The sequence below is a fragment of the Protobothrops mucrosquamatus genome, unplaced genomic scaffold (genome assembly GCF_001527695.2).
Source record: "Protobothrops mucrosquamatus isolate PMUCROS unplaced genomic scaffold, P.Mucros_1.0 scaffold991, whole genome shotgun sequence".
Lineage (NCBI taxonomy): Eukaryota > Metazoa > Chordata > Lepidosauria > Squamata > Viperidae > Protobothrops > Protobothrops mucrosquamatus.
This window is the reverse complement of record NW_015387230.1, coordinates 47366-64920: the sequence shown is the minus strand read 5'-3', so window position 1 is coordinate 64920 and position 17555 is coordinate 47366. Positions and strand designations below refer to the sequence as shown.

The 17555-nt window shown below is 35.2% G+C and overlaps 1 protein-coding gene across 1 annotated transcript in view; it reads right to left on the bottom strand.

Annotated features, from left to right (window-relative positions):
- The window catches only part of LOC107290872 (A-kinase anchor protein 7), a 65423-nt gene that overhangs the window by 42693 nt on the left and 5175 nt on the right, over positions 1-17555 (bottom strand). The window contains exons 2-5 of the mRNA XM_015819809.2: positions 16643-16780; positions 14099-14244; positions 9197-9333; positions 2756-2916 (exon numbers count right to left, since the gene is read on the bottom strand). Of these exons, the coding sequence (XP_015675295.2) occupies positions 2756-2916; positions 9197-9333; positions 14099-14244; positions 16643-16780 (582 nt within the window). The remainder of the gene's footprint in view (positions 1-2755; positions 2917-9196; positions 9334-14098; positions 14245-16642; positions 16781-17555) is intronic.

The following is a 17555-nucleotide window of genomic DNA, read 5'->3' as shown; positions in this document are numbered from 1 at the left end:
AAGGACATTCATTATATCTAATAATGTCTTAAAGGAAAACTTTTCAAGAAATGATTGGAATTTGGGGAACAGTCTAAAAGGACAATGTCAAACTCTAGGCTTTTCTCCAAGACTGAGATCTTTTTGTTAATTTATTTTTCCAACACTTTGCTTGATGAGATGGTTTCTGGTTTTTTAATATCACATTTTGCATTGTTCCATTTTAAGTTCCATTCAATTGGATCTAATGGCTATAATCTCTCATTTCTCATATACCTGGCAAAAATCATGGGGCAATTCCTAAGAAAAGGCTTTACTTTTTTCTGCTTTTTTTAACAAGTGATACATGACAACAGGGTTACATCTCATTCTGAAAATTGTAGCCATCCTGATTACTTGCCAGAGATAATTTCTTTTTCCATAAATCTGTGTATTTGGGTAAAGTGCTGTATCCAGTGGCCAAGCAAAATTGCAATTACAATCAAACTTTCTAAGATATTGGCCTAAAATCAATATTGCCAAACAAAATCATATCTTTGACACTACTTTCTCCATTGAACCTTCCTTTCCCATTCCTATCCTCATGAAACTTACACCCTGACAAATATCAATATGTAGAACATGAAATAAATCCTACAGATAGAAATTTTACACATACCCCACCTTTACAAGACACCAACTGCAAACCTCCACTGATGTTTAAGCTAAAAACTCTACTTCCTTGATACACTTGAAGTATTAACTGTTTTCTTTACACTTAAGCAACCGATGAAACTTGTAGCAGTCCATCTTACTTTTTTTGTGTTGTGCTTTTTTCACTAAATATACTCCTGTGATTGCCCCTTGCTTCCCAGTTCATATTTCACACAATCCAACAGGAAAAAAGCTCTTAGCCATGCAATGCTCTCAGGAGTTGCTCTCAGGGAATACACATTTCCTCTTGAAGGATTCTGTAAAACTGTAGAGCTATGGAATAAGATTTTTTTTTAGGCTTCTCTGTATATTTTTAATACTTTCAAAATGAATTAGATCTTAAATGTATCAGGAAGAATGTTTTACAATCCAACAGATAAATGTGGACATACATAGTATGTATGTATGTATGTATGTATGTATGTATGTATGTATGTATGTATGTATATGTAGAAAGTTTTTTTCCTGATCAGACTGGTCTGGTTGATGCACCTTGGTTTTTTTGACTGCTATATTGTAGTTCTACTATTATGATCACTTTTGCCTTGCAGCCCCAAACTAGGAGCGTTAAGCAGGCTCAAGTCGCTACTGGATACACTACAAATTCGAATTTCTTTTTTTGTTGTTGACAAAGAGTTAAAGAGTTAAATGGGAAACTAGAATAGCTTGAAGAGTTAACTCTTTAACTCTTTGTCAACTAAAAAAAAGAAATTCGAATTTGTATGTATATGTATATATACAAGTATGTATATATATATATACAAACACATTTATGCAAGGATGCCCAGGAACTTAATTACTCCTCTTTTGGTGAAGGAAAGGGAAAAGGTTGTTTTTTTTTTTTAAAAAAAATCTCAGTAGCATTATAAGCTCTGGGAACACATAGCAATTTGCAGATTTGAAGCATATAGGATGGGTCCTCTTGGCTATACTTTCTGTGGCGTTGGCCATAGGCCAGCTCATCATCAGAAGTTGCTCTTTGCAAATCCGAAACCCACAAGCATACAGACATTAAACTAAAAGTGTTTTTGATCTGGAAATGGCAAGGACAACGTATAGAAATCACAGGGTGGTTTTAAAATGGGTTGAGAATTACTTCCAATGGGAAAGCTAGTGATTATGCCAGAGTTCTGTGTTTGAAGCATTATCTACATAGGATGCCTTATTGCTCAGTGCAGTCCAACCAATCTCATGTAGAACCCTTGGCTTTGTAACCTTCAAACATGATCTCACAGATGAGACAGCAATGGCAGACTTTATTCTTCTGTTTGGTTGTGGCTTTTTCCATAATATGGAGATTGGTTTCCAGATGCTTAGATTATCGATGAATCTGAGTCTCTGCCTATGAAAACCTCCAGCTCTGTGACTGCAGATAACAATTGTTGCTCTCTTCATAATTGGACGAGGGATACAGCTGTGTATTGCATGCACAGCTATCACAACAATATATTAATGATAATCTTTCTTTTACTGTTATCTTGGTTTCTGATATAATAAAAATAATAGTTTCCAGTTATAAAAAAGAATTGTAATAAATCACATGTTCACGTCTGCAACCTATTCCATACCTGTGAAAGCTAATTATTTCCACAATGCGGAAAAGTGTAGCTGCTTAAGTAATGTTACTAAAAAAATCAAGATCAAGCTGTGTTTTTAGACTATATTTGGCCTCAACACTATGAGTTCTTCAATTACAAACATCACAGAGAACTGTAATTAGCCTTTAATATGAAACTCATTTTTGTAGGCATGAAATAAAAATAATGAGAAAGGATAGCAGGTGCCCAAAGTGTAACTCTGCTTGTTCTCATAGCTTGTAATCTCAGGCTTCAGATTATATCTGAATCAAGACTGGGTATCTAATCCTTCTTGAATTGGTGAATGATCATGTAGTTGCCAATCATTCTATAGGAGTGGTAGTATAGTGATATTATCTTCATTTCTAGAGCTATTATTCCATGTTCTCTTTAACTCCATTCACAAATGGATCAAACTTACTCAAGGACTAATGTAGCAGCTATATCTGAAGAACATTTTAAAAAAAAAATTAGACTACTTTTTAATAATATTTGAAAAGATTTACCTGCTGCCTTTAAAAGCGTGCTTGTGTTATCATTCTCAGTCAACTTTACAAATCCAATTTGATTTCTGAAGTGATCAGTGCCTTGAAAAGATAAATTCAAAGGCTTTCCTTGCAGTAATTCTTCAATTAAACCTCCACTCTCCGAGAAAGCACCAACTGCACTATCGGAAAGAAAATAATTATATATATATATTAATCTATCAGTCCATTTATCTGATTTAATACATACAATCGCTACATTAACTTGCTAGAGGTAGTTCTCACTTAATGATCATTGGTTCTGTGTCCAAAGTCACAGCAGCACTGAATGAATGATATTTATAGCCAATCCCCAAAATTATTACCATTGCAGTGCCCCCATGGTCACACGATCAGAATTTGAGTGTTTTGCAGCTCACAAAAAAATTAGGACTGCAGGAAGCTTCAACTCCTCCTACCTACCCCGTTCCACTTTCTGCCTTTTGGGCCACTTTGGACAGAGACACTCCTCAGTGGCCGCAGCAATGCTACAGCTGAAATAAGAGGCTTGGGCCTTTACTGTCTCACCAGCTGCCACCATCCTCAAGCCTGCTGTGCCTAGTTGATCTGTGCTGTCTTCCTCCCTCTGCAGACAAGGCATGCAAAGCCTGGCCCTACCCAAGGCAGCTGCTGGCCACACCAGGCCTTCCTTCTTCACGAGGCCACTTGCGTTGTTTTAAAAAAGGGATGTCATTGTCCAAACAGTGTTCATCATTTTCTACATGGGCTCCCTCATGATTATATTTCATAGATTTCCCGTTTGGAGAATACTAATTATCGATTTGCCATATGCAGTTGTATACGACGTTAGTTTTACTGAGCTACTAGACAATTCGTGACCCCTTTGGCTCATGATTTCAGATATATTTCCTTATCAGATTCCTCAGTTCCTTCAACAATGGCAGAACTTCTAATAGGCCTGAAAAGTATTTCAAAAATTTTAAAAGACGTATCTGCCTTGAAAGGAGCCCACGTTAAACTGTGTAGCACAGTCCAATATCAGGACCTGAGCACAGGAAATGTTTTATGACATTTTGTATTCTGACATGAAACGGTGTCTGATCGTTTTTGTGTCATAAAATGTTTTCTGAAATCTGCCAAATTTCAGTTTCACAGGATTCCTGGGTCCTGGATTTTAGACTCATTCTTATGGTTAGCTCATTTGAGAAATCCTAGCCGAAAACATTTTGCCCCACGATACACTGTTTTGCGCAGTTTACAGACACGAGAGTTTTAGCAGTATATAGATAAATCCAGGGCAAGCTACAATGCTTTCTTGTAGGTTTGCAGTTTGAATGAAGGCAAGAAAGTCATCAATGATATTCCAGCTTTTCCTTGTTGCCAATCCTGGCAACTTTTGCACACCGCTTTATCTAACACACCCAGTAGAGACAATGCCTTTTCCCTAGCATGGTTTCAGATCAAGTTGCATAGTGCAATATTCCTATGACATATTTTGCCACAGGGGAAAAAAAATAAAATTTAACTTGATCTGTCTTCTTTTAAAAAAAAAAAAAGAATCTTGTTCTTTCAGTGTTAAGGATGAAGTAAAGTATCAAACTAGGAGTTGGGAGAGTTGGATACAGAGCCCTGCTAAATTACAAAACGATATGGTTAACTTTGGGTCAGGACCCTGGTTTTTGAAATCTTATAATTCAGTGTTATTCTGGTGAGAAAAGGATAAGATTAAAACACAATACAGCTTTGAAATAATTAATGGGATTTCCTGCCAATAGGCATCATTAAGATTTCAGCCTTATTAAGCCTATTAAGGTCTTTAAAATCTTTGTTGTTGTTGTTATTGTTGCCATTGTATTCACATAATTATCACTAGGTGGCAGTAACTACCTTTTAAGCAAGCATCCTTCCTTTCATACATTGTACTGTAAAAATGCATTTTGACTCAAAGTATGCCTTAAGCAAAGAAATGGTAAGATATGCAATTAGTTCCTTTAATAATTACCAAGACAGCCTACTAAAGCCCTGACTGTGACTCAGGATAGTAACACGGAACACAACACAAATAAGACATATGTTCTGACAATCATTTCCTTTAAATTAATCATTTTCTAGCTTTCCCTTTCCACTCCTTTTTGTCTACTGTGGAACTCTGCAGGGCTTTTCTACAATATTGATGAGAATTGTAGAGGCTCCCATGACATGTCCTAGAAATCACACGTGTCACACTTTTCAAGCCATATTATTTCAACGTATAACTGTGCCTATAAATAAATTTAATAATCTCCCATGGCAACACACTACAGTACAGGGAAGAATCCAGAGTTAGGAACTGATTTTCAAAGAAACACGCTCACTACAATTCATTGAGAAGGGTAGCAAAATAATCATTGTTTCCTAAAGCACAGCTTTAAAATCACTGTTGTAAAATTGTGGATTTCATAGGAAAAAGAATAAGAAAACAAAACAGCAAGCAGTAAACCTGGATAATGGATAAGCTCCTGGATAATGGATAAGCTCTTGGATTTGAACTACAAAGACCCAATTTTAATCCCTCCTTGACCAGGGAGTCTGGATGGGTCTCATAACCCAACTTTAAAAGGTTGCTATTATGAGAGATAGAAAGGGGTGGGGTGGGGTGATTTTATAAATTTCCATGAAATCTTGAGGTTTTAGAAAAAGTTGGACTATAAATGCACTAAGATAGACTGTTTTGAGGCTCAGTTCACATATAGCAACTCTTTCTCCAGATGATTGTTTCTAATATTAAATTCTGCAAAGAAACTCAAGACCTTTCACTGCCTACATGTCAAGGAAAGAGGCAGGGATTGGTTAGTTTCTGTAGTAAAAGCAGCCCTTTATTTCAATCCATCACAAGTATAGGAAGCAGCCACATCAGAATGGTTTTCCATTATCTGATAACAGAGTCTGCGTAAGAGTAACTGGTTGGATTGCATGTGTGAACAAGTATTACATGGCGAGGAAACCAACAAAGAAAGGCTTATATACCGCACTCTCAACCATGTATGTAGGAAGCTCCAAAAGTCACTCACCAGATTTATAATTTCTAAATAAGTAAAAAATAATAATTATCAAGTCACATGAACACTAATTAACTGCCTGGTCTTGATATCTCCAAAAAGAGTTATATATCGACAGAGGAACATACTTTTCTTTATACTTTCTTAAACATTATCTATGCCTTCAGCCACCCAATTTTCTCCCTAATCACTTTCTACCCTATAAACGCAAATGGTTCTTAGCTGTCCTACAAACTTAATAGTTTCAGAGCCCTTCTGTTGACGGTCTCTAAAGTAAGCAATAGCTGATTCATTTGCTGACAGTAACCACAAAAGTAAAGCATGAATGATTCTCACTTTTTTTGCTTTAGTTCTGCTATATGAAAAAAAAATCAATCCTCTTTCTCACTGAGAACTGTGATGCTTGGAGTTCACTAGATCTCACATTACAACAGAAACTTATCATGCTGGTGACCCAAGACTGGGCTAGCATCTATTATCTTTTGTCCATGCTATGTGAACTTGGAATGCACTTTTAAAATTCTGAAAGATAACATGGATTCTTGAAGTATTTTATTTTCTTTCATTCTATTTTTTTCAGCAGTGACCATATATCCTTTATTATAAAGGGCAATCCTTTATTTCAGAAAGTTATCCCTTAAATTTATTTAATTACTTAATAAGTAATTTAATTACTTAATAATTAATTACTTTTTGGTTTTGTTATCGAACTTTCCTTTGTAAAACCAAGTTATAAACATAAACAATTTTTTTTAAAAAAATTCATATGAATCCTTTTCAGATTTTCCCTTTTGTCTTTCATTTTTTTCCCAAGAAAATATGACTATCGTATCTATAAACCACTTGGTAAAAGACAAAAGTCAAATCCAGGTAAATGCACTCAAGTCAATATTTCAAGTGACATTATGTTAGGCTTAACAAACAAGCAAGCTGTCATTCTGAACTCCTATTACAGTTGAAGTACCAGTATATATAATGTACTTATTGGAGAAGCTACTGTTAAGATAACACAAGGTCGAGGTCACAAGAAATAACCATTTGCAGCAGACAGGTTCCTCTCAGATAAGGATAATGGAAGACAGAAAACGAGCTTATTGGACATCTAAACTTTTCCTGGAATGAATCAATTACAAAAAACATATCTAGCCAGATGATACTGTAACATTCCCTCTGGATGAAATGATAGCAAGATATTTAGATAACCTTTTAGTGACTGCTGGGAAAAAATATGGTAATTATATTAGCAACAGCTATACAAACATCTGAGATTGTTAAGTGTCAAAGAAGACTAGGGCCATCATCCAAACTTTTATAAAATGGTGATCATTTTATAAAATCATATGGCTATCAAAATAAAAATATGGGGCATAGAGAAGAGGTGCTATCAGATTGAGAAATGGAAGAACTTTTTATTTTGATGACAAGAGGGGAAAAAAGGCTAGAAGAATATTCAACCAAGATAAGCCAAAAGGTGTTGGAAAATGTACCACTTTTAAGTGGTATATTTAGCACAGCATGTACAAAGGAATTCTACTGCCAATTTTACACAGTAAGGGCAGAGAGCTATTTTAACAATAAACTCGTAAACCCAGGTTTGAAGACATACCGCAGACTGATTCGTATCTCCAGAAGCAATGCTGTATTTCAGATGCTGAACTGTTTTTCAGTAATTGATGGTATGCTGAGACACAGACTGAAGGAGTAGCCCTGTTTCCATATGACCCCCTTTTTAATTAGTGAGGGATGAAACTCCATATTCAATATTTTTAAGTGGTCATTTGCATATTTCACTACTCCTGCTAGAGAATACAGAACTTCCAGTTGGCACTGAAAGAACATTCAGAAATAATGAGTGCACAGGCATAAATTGAATTATGAGAAGACAAAGAAATTGCAGGAAAAGGGAGAAAGGGAAAAGAAAAAAGAAAGAAAAGACAGTGGATGCAGCAAAACAAGTCCTTATAAGCAGTGCTTGATTTTTTTATATATAAATCATTAAATAAAAATGATGTTTAAGAGACTGCTTATGTCAGAAATGAAACTTCTTCACTTTTTTCATTATTAACGTAAAGCTGTGTTAAAAATAAATTTTGCTGCAACATCTGCTAACTGTAGGATTTAAGATCACAGCTAAAATTACTGGAAGCAAGTAAATGGAAATGTTTTGGCTTTTAGCACAGTTATGTTGAGAAGTTCAGCCACAGACTCATTATATCCTCCAATTTACCACATGATTTATTTTTACTAAACTCAAGCCATTAGCTGCTTTGTGAACAAGTCAGAGCTGAACACAAAGTTCCCAAAAACAGTAACTACTTTTTTCTGGTCAAAATTCATAGGCCCTCAGCCAAGTACAACAGTGTATGAAAAGTATGTAAGCGTACTTTAGTGGTGCCATCAACATTAAGTACAGTATAAAGTTAAGATCTAGCTTGAAATAGCAAAGATAATCAACCAGAGCAACCTATGCCATTTCTGTCCTATAATCAGGCCTAAATTCTGACTGAGAAGAATCTGGATAATCTGTTTCATTTAGGCCAAAGCTAATTTGGCACCATCTTCTCAACCAAGGTTAGAAAGTGGGTGAATGTTATTAAAAAGGGTTGGCTCTCTTCAGACAAAAGCACATTACTGAATTCTTAAAAGCAAGGAGTATTGCATCCTTTCCCACAAAGGTGCTTATAACTTGCTCACATCTCACTTAACCATCCAAAGGCACTGGGAAGGACATGGACTGAATCCACAACTGGCATAATTCAGATTACGTGGACCATTAACCACTCCTTCTGGTTCCAAACTCAAAAGAAATCCAGATTAAAATTTAAAAAGATGACGTGCTCACTAGAATAGATTCTGTCCAACTAGCATCCAACCTGGAGTAAATATCTACTAAGACACCCACAAATTCATCCGGTGTGCCTGCCCCACTCATCTTTCTTCAAAAGATTCCAGGTTCCTCTAAATGGAATAGCTAGGCAGCAATTTATGAATGTAGTAAATGTAGAGAAAAAGTGACACTTTAGTGCTCTTACTGCCACCATGGAATCTCAAACACAAGCTCATCTCAGTATTTAAATGTGTCCACTTCTGGGTTTTCACCAGGTAAATTTAAGTGTCACTATTTATGTGTACAGTACTAATGTACAGTGCTAACATATCAATGGAGCCCATCCTTCACATAATGTAGTTACTAAGTATGCGTTAGTTCTAGTTATCTAGAAGTAACTAATCATTCTCCTCCTGGAATACAGACATTCATATTAATAATGTATCAATGGTTACTGGGTACATAATTGATGTCATAATTAATATTAAAATAATTAATAATTGTTTCTACTCTCATTCGATTGTCACACTTTTCCCAGTTCTATCCTAAACAAAACAGATTTTAAAACAACATTTGATTTCAGAATGAAACACGTACTTGCTAATTGCTTCTTCATTGGACAGATGCATCACTAAAAGGGTGACATGGAAAGAGCCATAATGAATCATTGCTTTGGAGAGCCTATTATCTTTTTGTATGATTGTGTTCTGAAGAGTCTGAATGCCATCTATAATCTAAGATAAAACAGAAGCATATAGAAAACCAAATTACTGTAAATATTACTACAATTAACAGCAAAAGAGGGAGAGAAAAAAATGAGCATTTTAGTTTTAGGTAAGCAAATATGATAGTCAGTAGGGTCATAGAAGAACACAACCAACAAAGGCAAGTTATCCATTATGTCTTAGTGGGATTTATGCCGGAAAGCAGTCCAATGTATGGCATTTCTTTTCAAAATTGTTTCAGTGGGCAAGTATATAATCATCTCCCTGATTGGAGCCTTAAATCTGCTTCGGTAAATTTGAAACTGGTGGGGAATAAATAATTAGTGGATAAAATGGCACTCTGCTGTNTTATTTAAATTTATATACCGCCCTATCTCCCTTACGGGACTCAGGGCGGTGAACAGGCGATAATAAAAATCACAATAAATATTAAATAAAAAGCCTGCTCTAAAATACCCCATATAAAAGCCCCTACCAAAACACAATCAAAACTACGCCAGGCCGGCCGCATGGAATAGATGGGTTTTCAAGGCTCGGCGAAAGAGGCGCAGGTCCGCAGTTGTACGTAGGTCGGGGGGTAGGCCATTCCAGAGGGCAGGAGCTGCCACAGAGAAGGCTCTCCCCCAGCCGGCATTGACTTGATTTGATTGGAAACGCCAAAACAAAGCAGTAAAAGAAACTATTACCACAAAATATCTGTGTTACATCAACCTCATTTTAACAGCAGGTATTGCTAGCTTGAAGGTTATAGGAGTGAGAACATGTAGCCCATCCTCAAATATTAATATACAGGAATTAAAGTCCATTTTATACCACATCAACATAAATAGTTTGATTGTTCTTGAGTCATCACTGCCTGGGACATTAAATTCGTACAGAGGTTGGCAAACAATTACAGGATTATAAAGTAACTCCACTAAGTTAAATCAACTGTAGCAATGGAATGGGAGATATTAGTATTGGTTAGACATTCACAAAATATATGAATAAGGTGCTTCCCTGTTCAGTGAGCAGGATCGTACATTTTTGTTGTTGTTGTTGGCCTGGGACAAATTTAACATAATGGGAGAGAATGAGGGCTATAATATGTAGGGAGAGGATGCCTTGATATTCATTCACTAAGGATTTTAAAAACCTATTTAGGACTTACATAAAAGTCTTTATAATGTAACTCAACAAATTTATCAGAACTATATCGAACATATATGTTTTCTGCGTTTAGTAAAACAAAGTAAAAAAACAGCAAGTAGGAAACTTTTTTAAAAAAAAATGTAATGTAAGGCCATTTACTGAGAAACATCATTTGACATCCCAAGCTTATTTCTGTAGTTGAAAGCCATTTTCCCCCCAAACATTTCAATGACTGAATATGGAGACATACAAGGCAGAAGTATATTATTTATATTTCACCCATTACTTCTTTTTATAGCTCAATTAGAATTTTTCCTAGTTCTAGATGCTGTCGATTACATTTTTTTTATCTTGCCAATTGACAAGAAAATTATTTATTTATATCTAAAATGGCTATATCATCCAATTCCAGTGACTTTGGGAAGTTCAGCAAAAGAAACCCACCCCCATCACCCTAATCAATGGCCTGGGGGAAAAGCCATACTTTTAAAGCTATTTTAAGGGCTGGTAAGATGGGGGGGGGCATCTGACTCTCAGGGGTCCTCCTAGGTCCTGCTAGATGACATTGTTTAATTGACAGGACCAGGAGAAAGACAATTCTGCCAGATTTTTACTGACTAGCAAAAACAATGGGAGTAGGCAGACCTCAAATAACTAGGCTGTATGTCACTTAAGAGTTTTTAAAGTATCAATTAGCATCTTGCATTGCACCTTAAACATAAACATGCACTCGAATTTTAAAGCATTATTTAGATAGTTTTGCATTATCTGAATGTGAGTTTTCAGTAATGATATTGACAATGAGAAACCTTGCTATAGGAAATTAATCTAATTACTTTATTAAAAGAGATTTGAAAACTGAGGCTTGTTTTGCTAAACCTATTACATTATTTTACTTTGTGTTTCTATCCAATAATTACATATAAGGCAATAGGTTTTTTTTTCAATATTATTTTGCTATGCAGAGAAACAAAGAAAAAAACTGCTAAGATTATGTTCTTTGTATTTTTTTATTAATATATAAAATACAAAGAAAAATAGAAATAAGAAATTTAAGAGAAGGAAAAAAGAGGGGGACAAAAAAAAGTGAGAAAAGGGAAAAAAGAAGAAAAGGCATTGACTTCCCATTCTTTTAGCACAGTTCAAGATAAAAACACTTGAGCCTCAAGTTTTTACTTTTATACATTAGTATATAACTAGCCATTTCTATAAATCTATTTAATCGACAAAACCAAAGTCAAAATTTCATTTTTTTTATCATAAGCCAAAATCGGGAAGTGATATTCAAGTAGAAAAAGTACTTAAATATATTTTCTCCTTTGAATAAAATGGTCAATATAACCATTCCTGCTTTATCTTCCTTGCTGTGGAAATAGTGTTTACTTCTATTTGCATCTAATAATCTTTGTGAACTATCACCATTTTTATTAACAAGGTTCACTGTATTCTTTCAGATTCTTTGACCTTACAGGGAAAAATACTCCTTTTTTTTTTTTCACCCTTTTAAAAATGCTAAGGTTTTCTTTAAACACATTTCTAAAATCAATACTTTCTAATGCATCTTTTTTTTTATTTCTTAACGTACAGGCTTTGAACTTCAGTATTAAATTTAGATCCCTCCCTCCAAACTATCCTCATAGAATAATATTTTTTTCTTTTATAAATATCCTTTTTAAAATTCAAAAAGTTTCTTTAAACTATTACATTTTCTTTAATGTTTTTCTTTAAAGATTATGTTCAACTTTATCTGTCTGAACTATTCATTTTCCTATGCTGCATGTAAGCTTCTGAGTAAAACTTAAGAAACACTATACAAAATGTTTACATTTTAATCTGAAAGCAGCAGGAAAATATAACATTTAGTCGGCTATGTTTTGTCTGAAGTAAGCTGAGGTCAAAGAAATCAGTTAAGATTAATCACAATTTAGTGTATGAACATAACTGCCTTTAATAAAAAAAGAGCTTCCAATTTCATATCTGGAGCAGCAACAAGACTCACTGCAATTTCAATTTAACGTGACTCCTAATTCCCAGCATAAGATTCTCTTTCCTGCAAGTTAAAACAATAGTATGAATGACTTGTCGAGTTAAGCCTAACTACAGGTTGTCCTTAACTTACAACCACAATTGAGCCCAAAATTTCCATTGCTAAGTGAGGCAGTTGTTAAGTGAATTGCACCTCATTTTATTATCTTTTTGCCACATTGTCAAGCCAATCACTGAAGTTTTTAAGTGAATCATATGGTTCTTAAGTGAATATGGCTTCTCCCATTGACTTTGCTTGTCAGAAGCCAACTGGGAAGGGTTACAAATGGTGATCACATGACCTTAGGACAGTGCAATGCCAGTTGCCAAACATCCAAATTTTGATCATATGAACATGGGGATGCTGCAACGGTTGTGATTGTGAAAAACAGTCCTAAATCGCTTTTTTCAGTACTATTGTAATTTCAAGCTGTCAGTAAACAAATGGTTGTTAAGTCGAGGACTCCCTATATAACTGTGCTTACCAAGAACTATTAGTTCAGGGCTATTGCCTCCAAATGACAACAAATGAGTGCAATATTTAAGGGGAACAAAATTCAAAGAACAATATATAATATGATAAAGAACTGGCTCAAATAAAAATATTCATTTTACTGGACAATCAATTCCTTTGAACTGAGCTTGACTCTGGCAAATTTCATTGCCATGCTTTCCTGAGCACAATGTAGGTGTGATCTGCCAGTATATTCTTCTGAAAGTCATTTCAAATTTACAACTGAAGTTGTGACTCTGAATGCATCCAGGGAGCTCATGTCCAAGATCTGACCCCAATTAGCTTTTCAAGATTATCCAGGGTAAGACAAGCACTGTCATTTTGGTGAACACTTAAGAAAAGCAGTGGTCAAATTATTTCAAGGTGGGGATAAAGTAGGGGAACCTAAAAAAACACATCCATACATCTATCACTGATTTTCCAGCTTTCTTCAAATCATGCCTTCCTGGTAAGAGTAACAAGAAATGCTTTACAGTAAGGTTATAGACAGAGTACATACTAACAACATGACCTTATTTATTAAAATACACAACCATGAGAGTTGAAAGAAAAAGTCCAGCTAACAGAGGAAATATCCGAGATATTGTCTGATTGGAGTCTTCTTACACCAGGATCCTATTTTCTACAAGATGAAATAACTCAATAGATCCTTTTTGCTAGCTGTATTCTTATCTGTAACTGTACTCTGCTAGTTGTATTCTATAATGATTGTGAGAATCATCCTAACTGCTAGGTTTATACAACACAACAAACTATAAAATAAAATACTGAGAACAAACCAGCCATATTTTAACCTAGCTTATTATGCAAACCCAGATAATATGTTGGAGGGGAAAAAATGCTAGCTGGGCAGATAATTATTTCTCAAAAATCTTCCTGTTTTCAAACTACCCTCACTTCTTCCACCCTCTTATTAAATTTATCTTTGATGTCACTGTTGCAATCAGAATAGGTGAGCCTTTTCTAGATAACATGATTTTAAATCAATGGAGTTCCTGTGCCAACAATATGAAACAGATTGTTGTGATTAGAACTAAAGTGTGATTTATTAACTTTATGTCATTTTGGCTACTAAAAGAATAGATTTTAAGGGGGGGAGATCACCTTTGGATTTGTGATTGGAACAGAAATGAAATAATTGGGTCTGTCTTGGTTCTTCTTTTTCTTCTTTATTGTGTTGTCTTCTTCATTTCCCTTTCCAGCTGTTCTCTTTCTCTTCTTTTTAACAGATGGTTTAGATTTGCTCGAGGCTGGGTAGAAATCAAAATAGTTATTATACTGTAAGCACATGTAAGTAGAACAATGCAAAACATTTGATAAATACTACATCAAAATGCCATTCAGACATTATTTTATCCTCATTTCCAAATCTGAATGCTAACGTTTCATCCTTTCTTAGTCAGAAACAACAACACCTCTATATGGTTCAAGATGTTTCTCTGTCCTTGGAAGTCCCAAAGCTGCTTTTTCAAAAGGCAACTGGCCTTTCTTTGTTTTGCTTGAAGATGTTTTGCTTCTCATCCAAGAAGCTTCTTCGGTTCTGAACTGAAGCTCCGAACTGAAGAAGCTTCTTGGATGAGAAGTGAAATGTCTTCAAGCAAAATAAAGAAAGTCCAGTTGCCTTTTGAAAAAAGCACCTTTGGGACACCCATGACCTGGATGACTAAGGAGAATTTCCATAGACATCCACCCTTGGAAGTAATGCTAAGAAGCGCAGAAGGAAGAACTAAAAACAACGCCCACATTTCCCTCTTTTTTTCAATGTTAAAAAAACCCCAATAACACACTGCTTAGTACAAATCTGGCTCCAGTGCAAATATTTTATTAAGAAATAAAACCTGGAGCTTCCACATATTTTGAACTGCAATTCCTTGCCACTGGCTACACTTGGCAGTAACCAACGATAATTAAAGCCCAGAATCCAACAGAAGAGAATATATGTAGCTCAGTGTTGAATTGTGGGGTCTTTGGGGCTCTCCAAACTTGCTGTTTGCTTGCAGATATTTCATTACCCGATAAGGTAACTGTCATGGTTACAATAGGTGAGACCAATTAAAGCAGAACTCCGAAGATTGAGTTTTCCTCTAAGAACATGTTTATTGGCTACAAAGTATCAGCACAGTCAAAAGTGAAACCAAGATTAAAGTTCCCTCCAAAAAGTTACATTATTACAAAGTTAACTTCCCTCCCCAGAAACTATGCAATCAACTACGTTTCCCAATAGAATAGTTTGGCGGGCTTTCTAACATAAGGCTTAGCCCCCCCCCCCCCAATCTAATGAACAGGAATGACCTTGGTTCCTATGGACAGAGAATTGTTTAGACTAACATAAAACTCCCCACCCCTCCTCCCCCTATTCTTGTGGCAACTGAAAACGAGCAAGATGGCTTCAGCCAGGTTCGTTGCAAAGTTGATAGTAACATTATCAGTGCTAGGGAACATGGAATTTGCTACCTGTTTGTATACAACCAGCATATGTGGGGATATTATTTTCTCTTTGCTAGTTCTTTGATTAGGCTATTGCCTTCTACTAGATTGCTCATCTGGTCTTAAACTGGGTGTTGATTGCTGCAGAGGATGTGTTTAAGTACACATCCGTGTTCAAGACAAGCAATCTAGCCAAAACCAATACTCTAAATGAACAAACTGTCAAGGAGAAAACCACACCCCCACCAACACTGGCAGGCAAGCTATGGTAGGAAGCAAACTCCATATCCCTAGCACTGATGATATGATCTAGTCAGGTAATGAAATGTCTGCAAATGAACAACCAAACTAAGAGAGCACTAAGCTCCAAATATCTGGTACCAGTTTGCTTAATCCTGCTAATTTTTGTTTTCAATTCAAACTTTAATACATTAATGGAAAAAATCAAACAAACAAACCAAACAAACATTTGTCATGGCTAAAAATTCAAGCTTTGAAAAGTTTCAAAAGTTTTTATGTTATAAACATAAAACATAGTGAGGTTAAGATGATTACAAAATATTGTTTTTTTACAGAAGGTGCACTAGTTTGTTCATTTTTTCTAAGACACTCATACAATCTTGCTTCAAAATTCTGGTATTCCAGTTATCTTCTATGGCACCTTAAATCCATGTTATTTTTTCAGAGTGCTTGTGTAAGTGTACCATTTGTGCATGTTTTGAAATGTAAAACTCAAATTATAACATCATTCGGTTCCAGGTGGCCTTTGCAGAGTACTTATTAAGGCTCCTCCTGCTCTGCTCCTAAAGCTTTAATTAGTTCTGTGTTCATACACCCTGGTCACACTTAATCTTTTAGTTAGTTGCTTCAGATGTACAATCAAGCAATCCCACCTTTCTTTATTAAATGTTTTAACTGCATTTTTCATTATTGAAATTGCCCTTTTGTGGCATTTCCCTACAAGGTTAGCACCAGCAAGCATTAGAAAGCAGAAAGCTTTTACTTCATAGAAAGAATTCTTATACTGAATAATTTTGAATTCAAATATATTTCAGAAAAAGGAAATTTCTAGCTATTTCGAAAGGGAAACCTGACAAGACCTGGAATTTGAAATGGCAAAGGTTAGGGGGAAAAAACTGGCCTAAATGGTACTTGTTTGCTTAACTACAATGTGAACATCCAATCTAACAAAGTTTCATAGTTCTATTCTACTAAACTTACTGCTAAATTCAAGTTCAATATCTGCTTCACCAAATGGCATTTCCGCCATCAAATTATCAATCGAATTGGTAGAACTGTATGATTTCTTCCTTTGCTTTTTTTGTTCTTTTTTCTTGCACTCCACATTTTGTTTTCCATCTGGAATACATTTAAAACAATGAATTTGGTTTTAGATTTCACGGTTGATTAAACCATCACAATAAAATTCTGTTCTAGACTTATAAGCTCATTATAAGGCAGTTTTTCAAGCATAACATCAGAGGTTCTCAAGCATTTGTTTCTCCAGCAAGATTAACTGATTTTTAAAGCATTAAACACATTACGAGATTTGCACACACACACACACACAAGTGTGTGTGTCCCCATTTGAAAAACAGGGATAAAGTTGATTCAAGACTTTCATACTAATCTGCAGTTTGCTCTGATTTTTAAGTTTTGAAATTGGAATAAATTTCTCTGGGTATGGCTAAATACGTTATTAGCAGTGTTTCATTAATGTGAAGAAAGGTTGGCGACTCAGTTCTGCACTGATAAAATGATTCAGCCAAGATACATGCAAAGGCTCCTCATAGCTGGAACTGTTAAATGGAAACAATGTTATCACTTGTTTGGATTTAGATTTTATTAGTTACCACTCATTTCTTGTTTACTTATTAACTTATGTAAAAGGTGGGACCCATACTTTTAAATAAACATCAAACTTTTTTTTTCTATTCCTGCAGCTCTACTATTGTGTTATAGTTATGTATGCGAGAATTGTTTTTCATTTTGATTTGGATCTGCGGATCCAAGCAGATTTAGAGAGACTCGTTTGGGAGTCTCGGAAATCGTGCTGGGTTCCCCAAAGCTTGCTTCAGAAAAAATGAACACAGGATTCCATCCTGAAAAGCAATAAACTCAGAATTAACATATT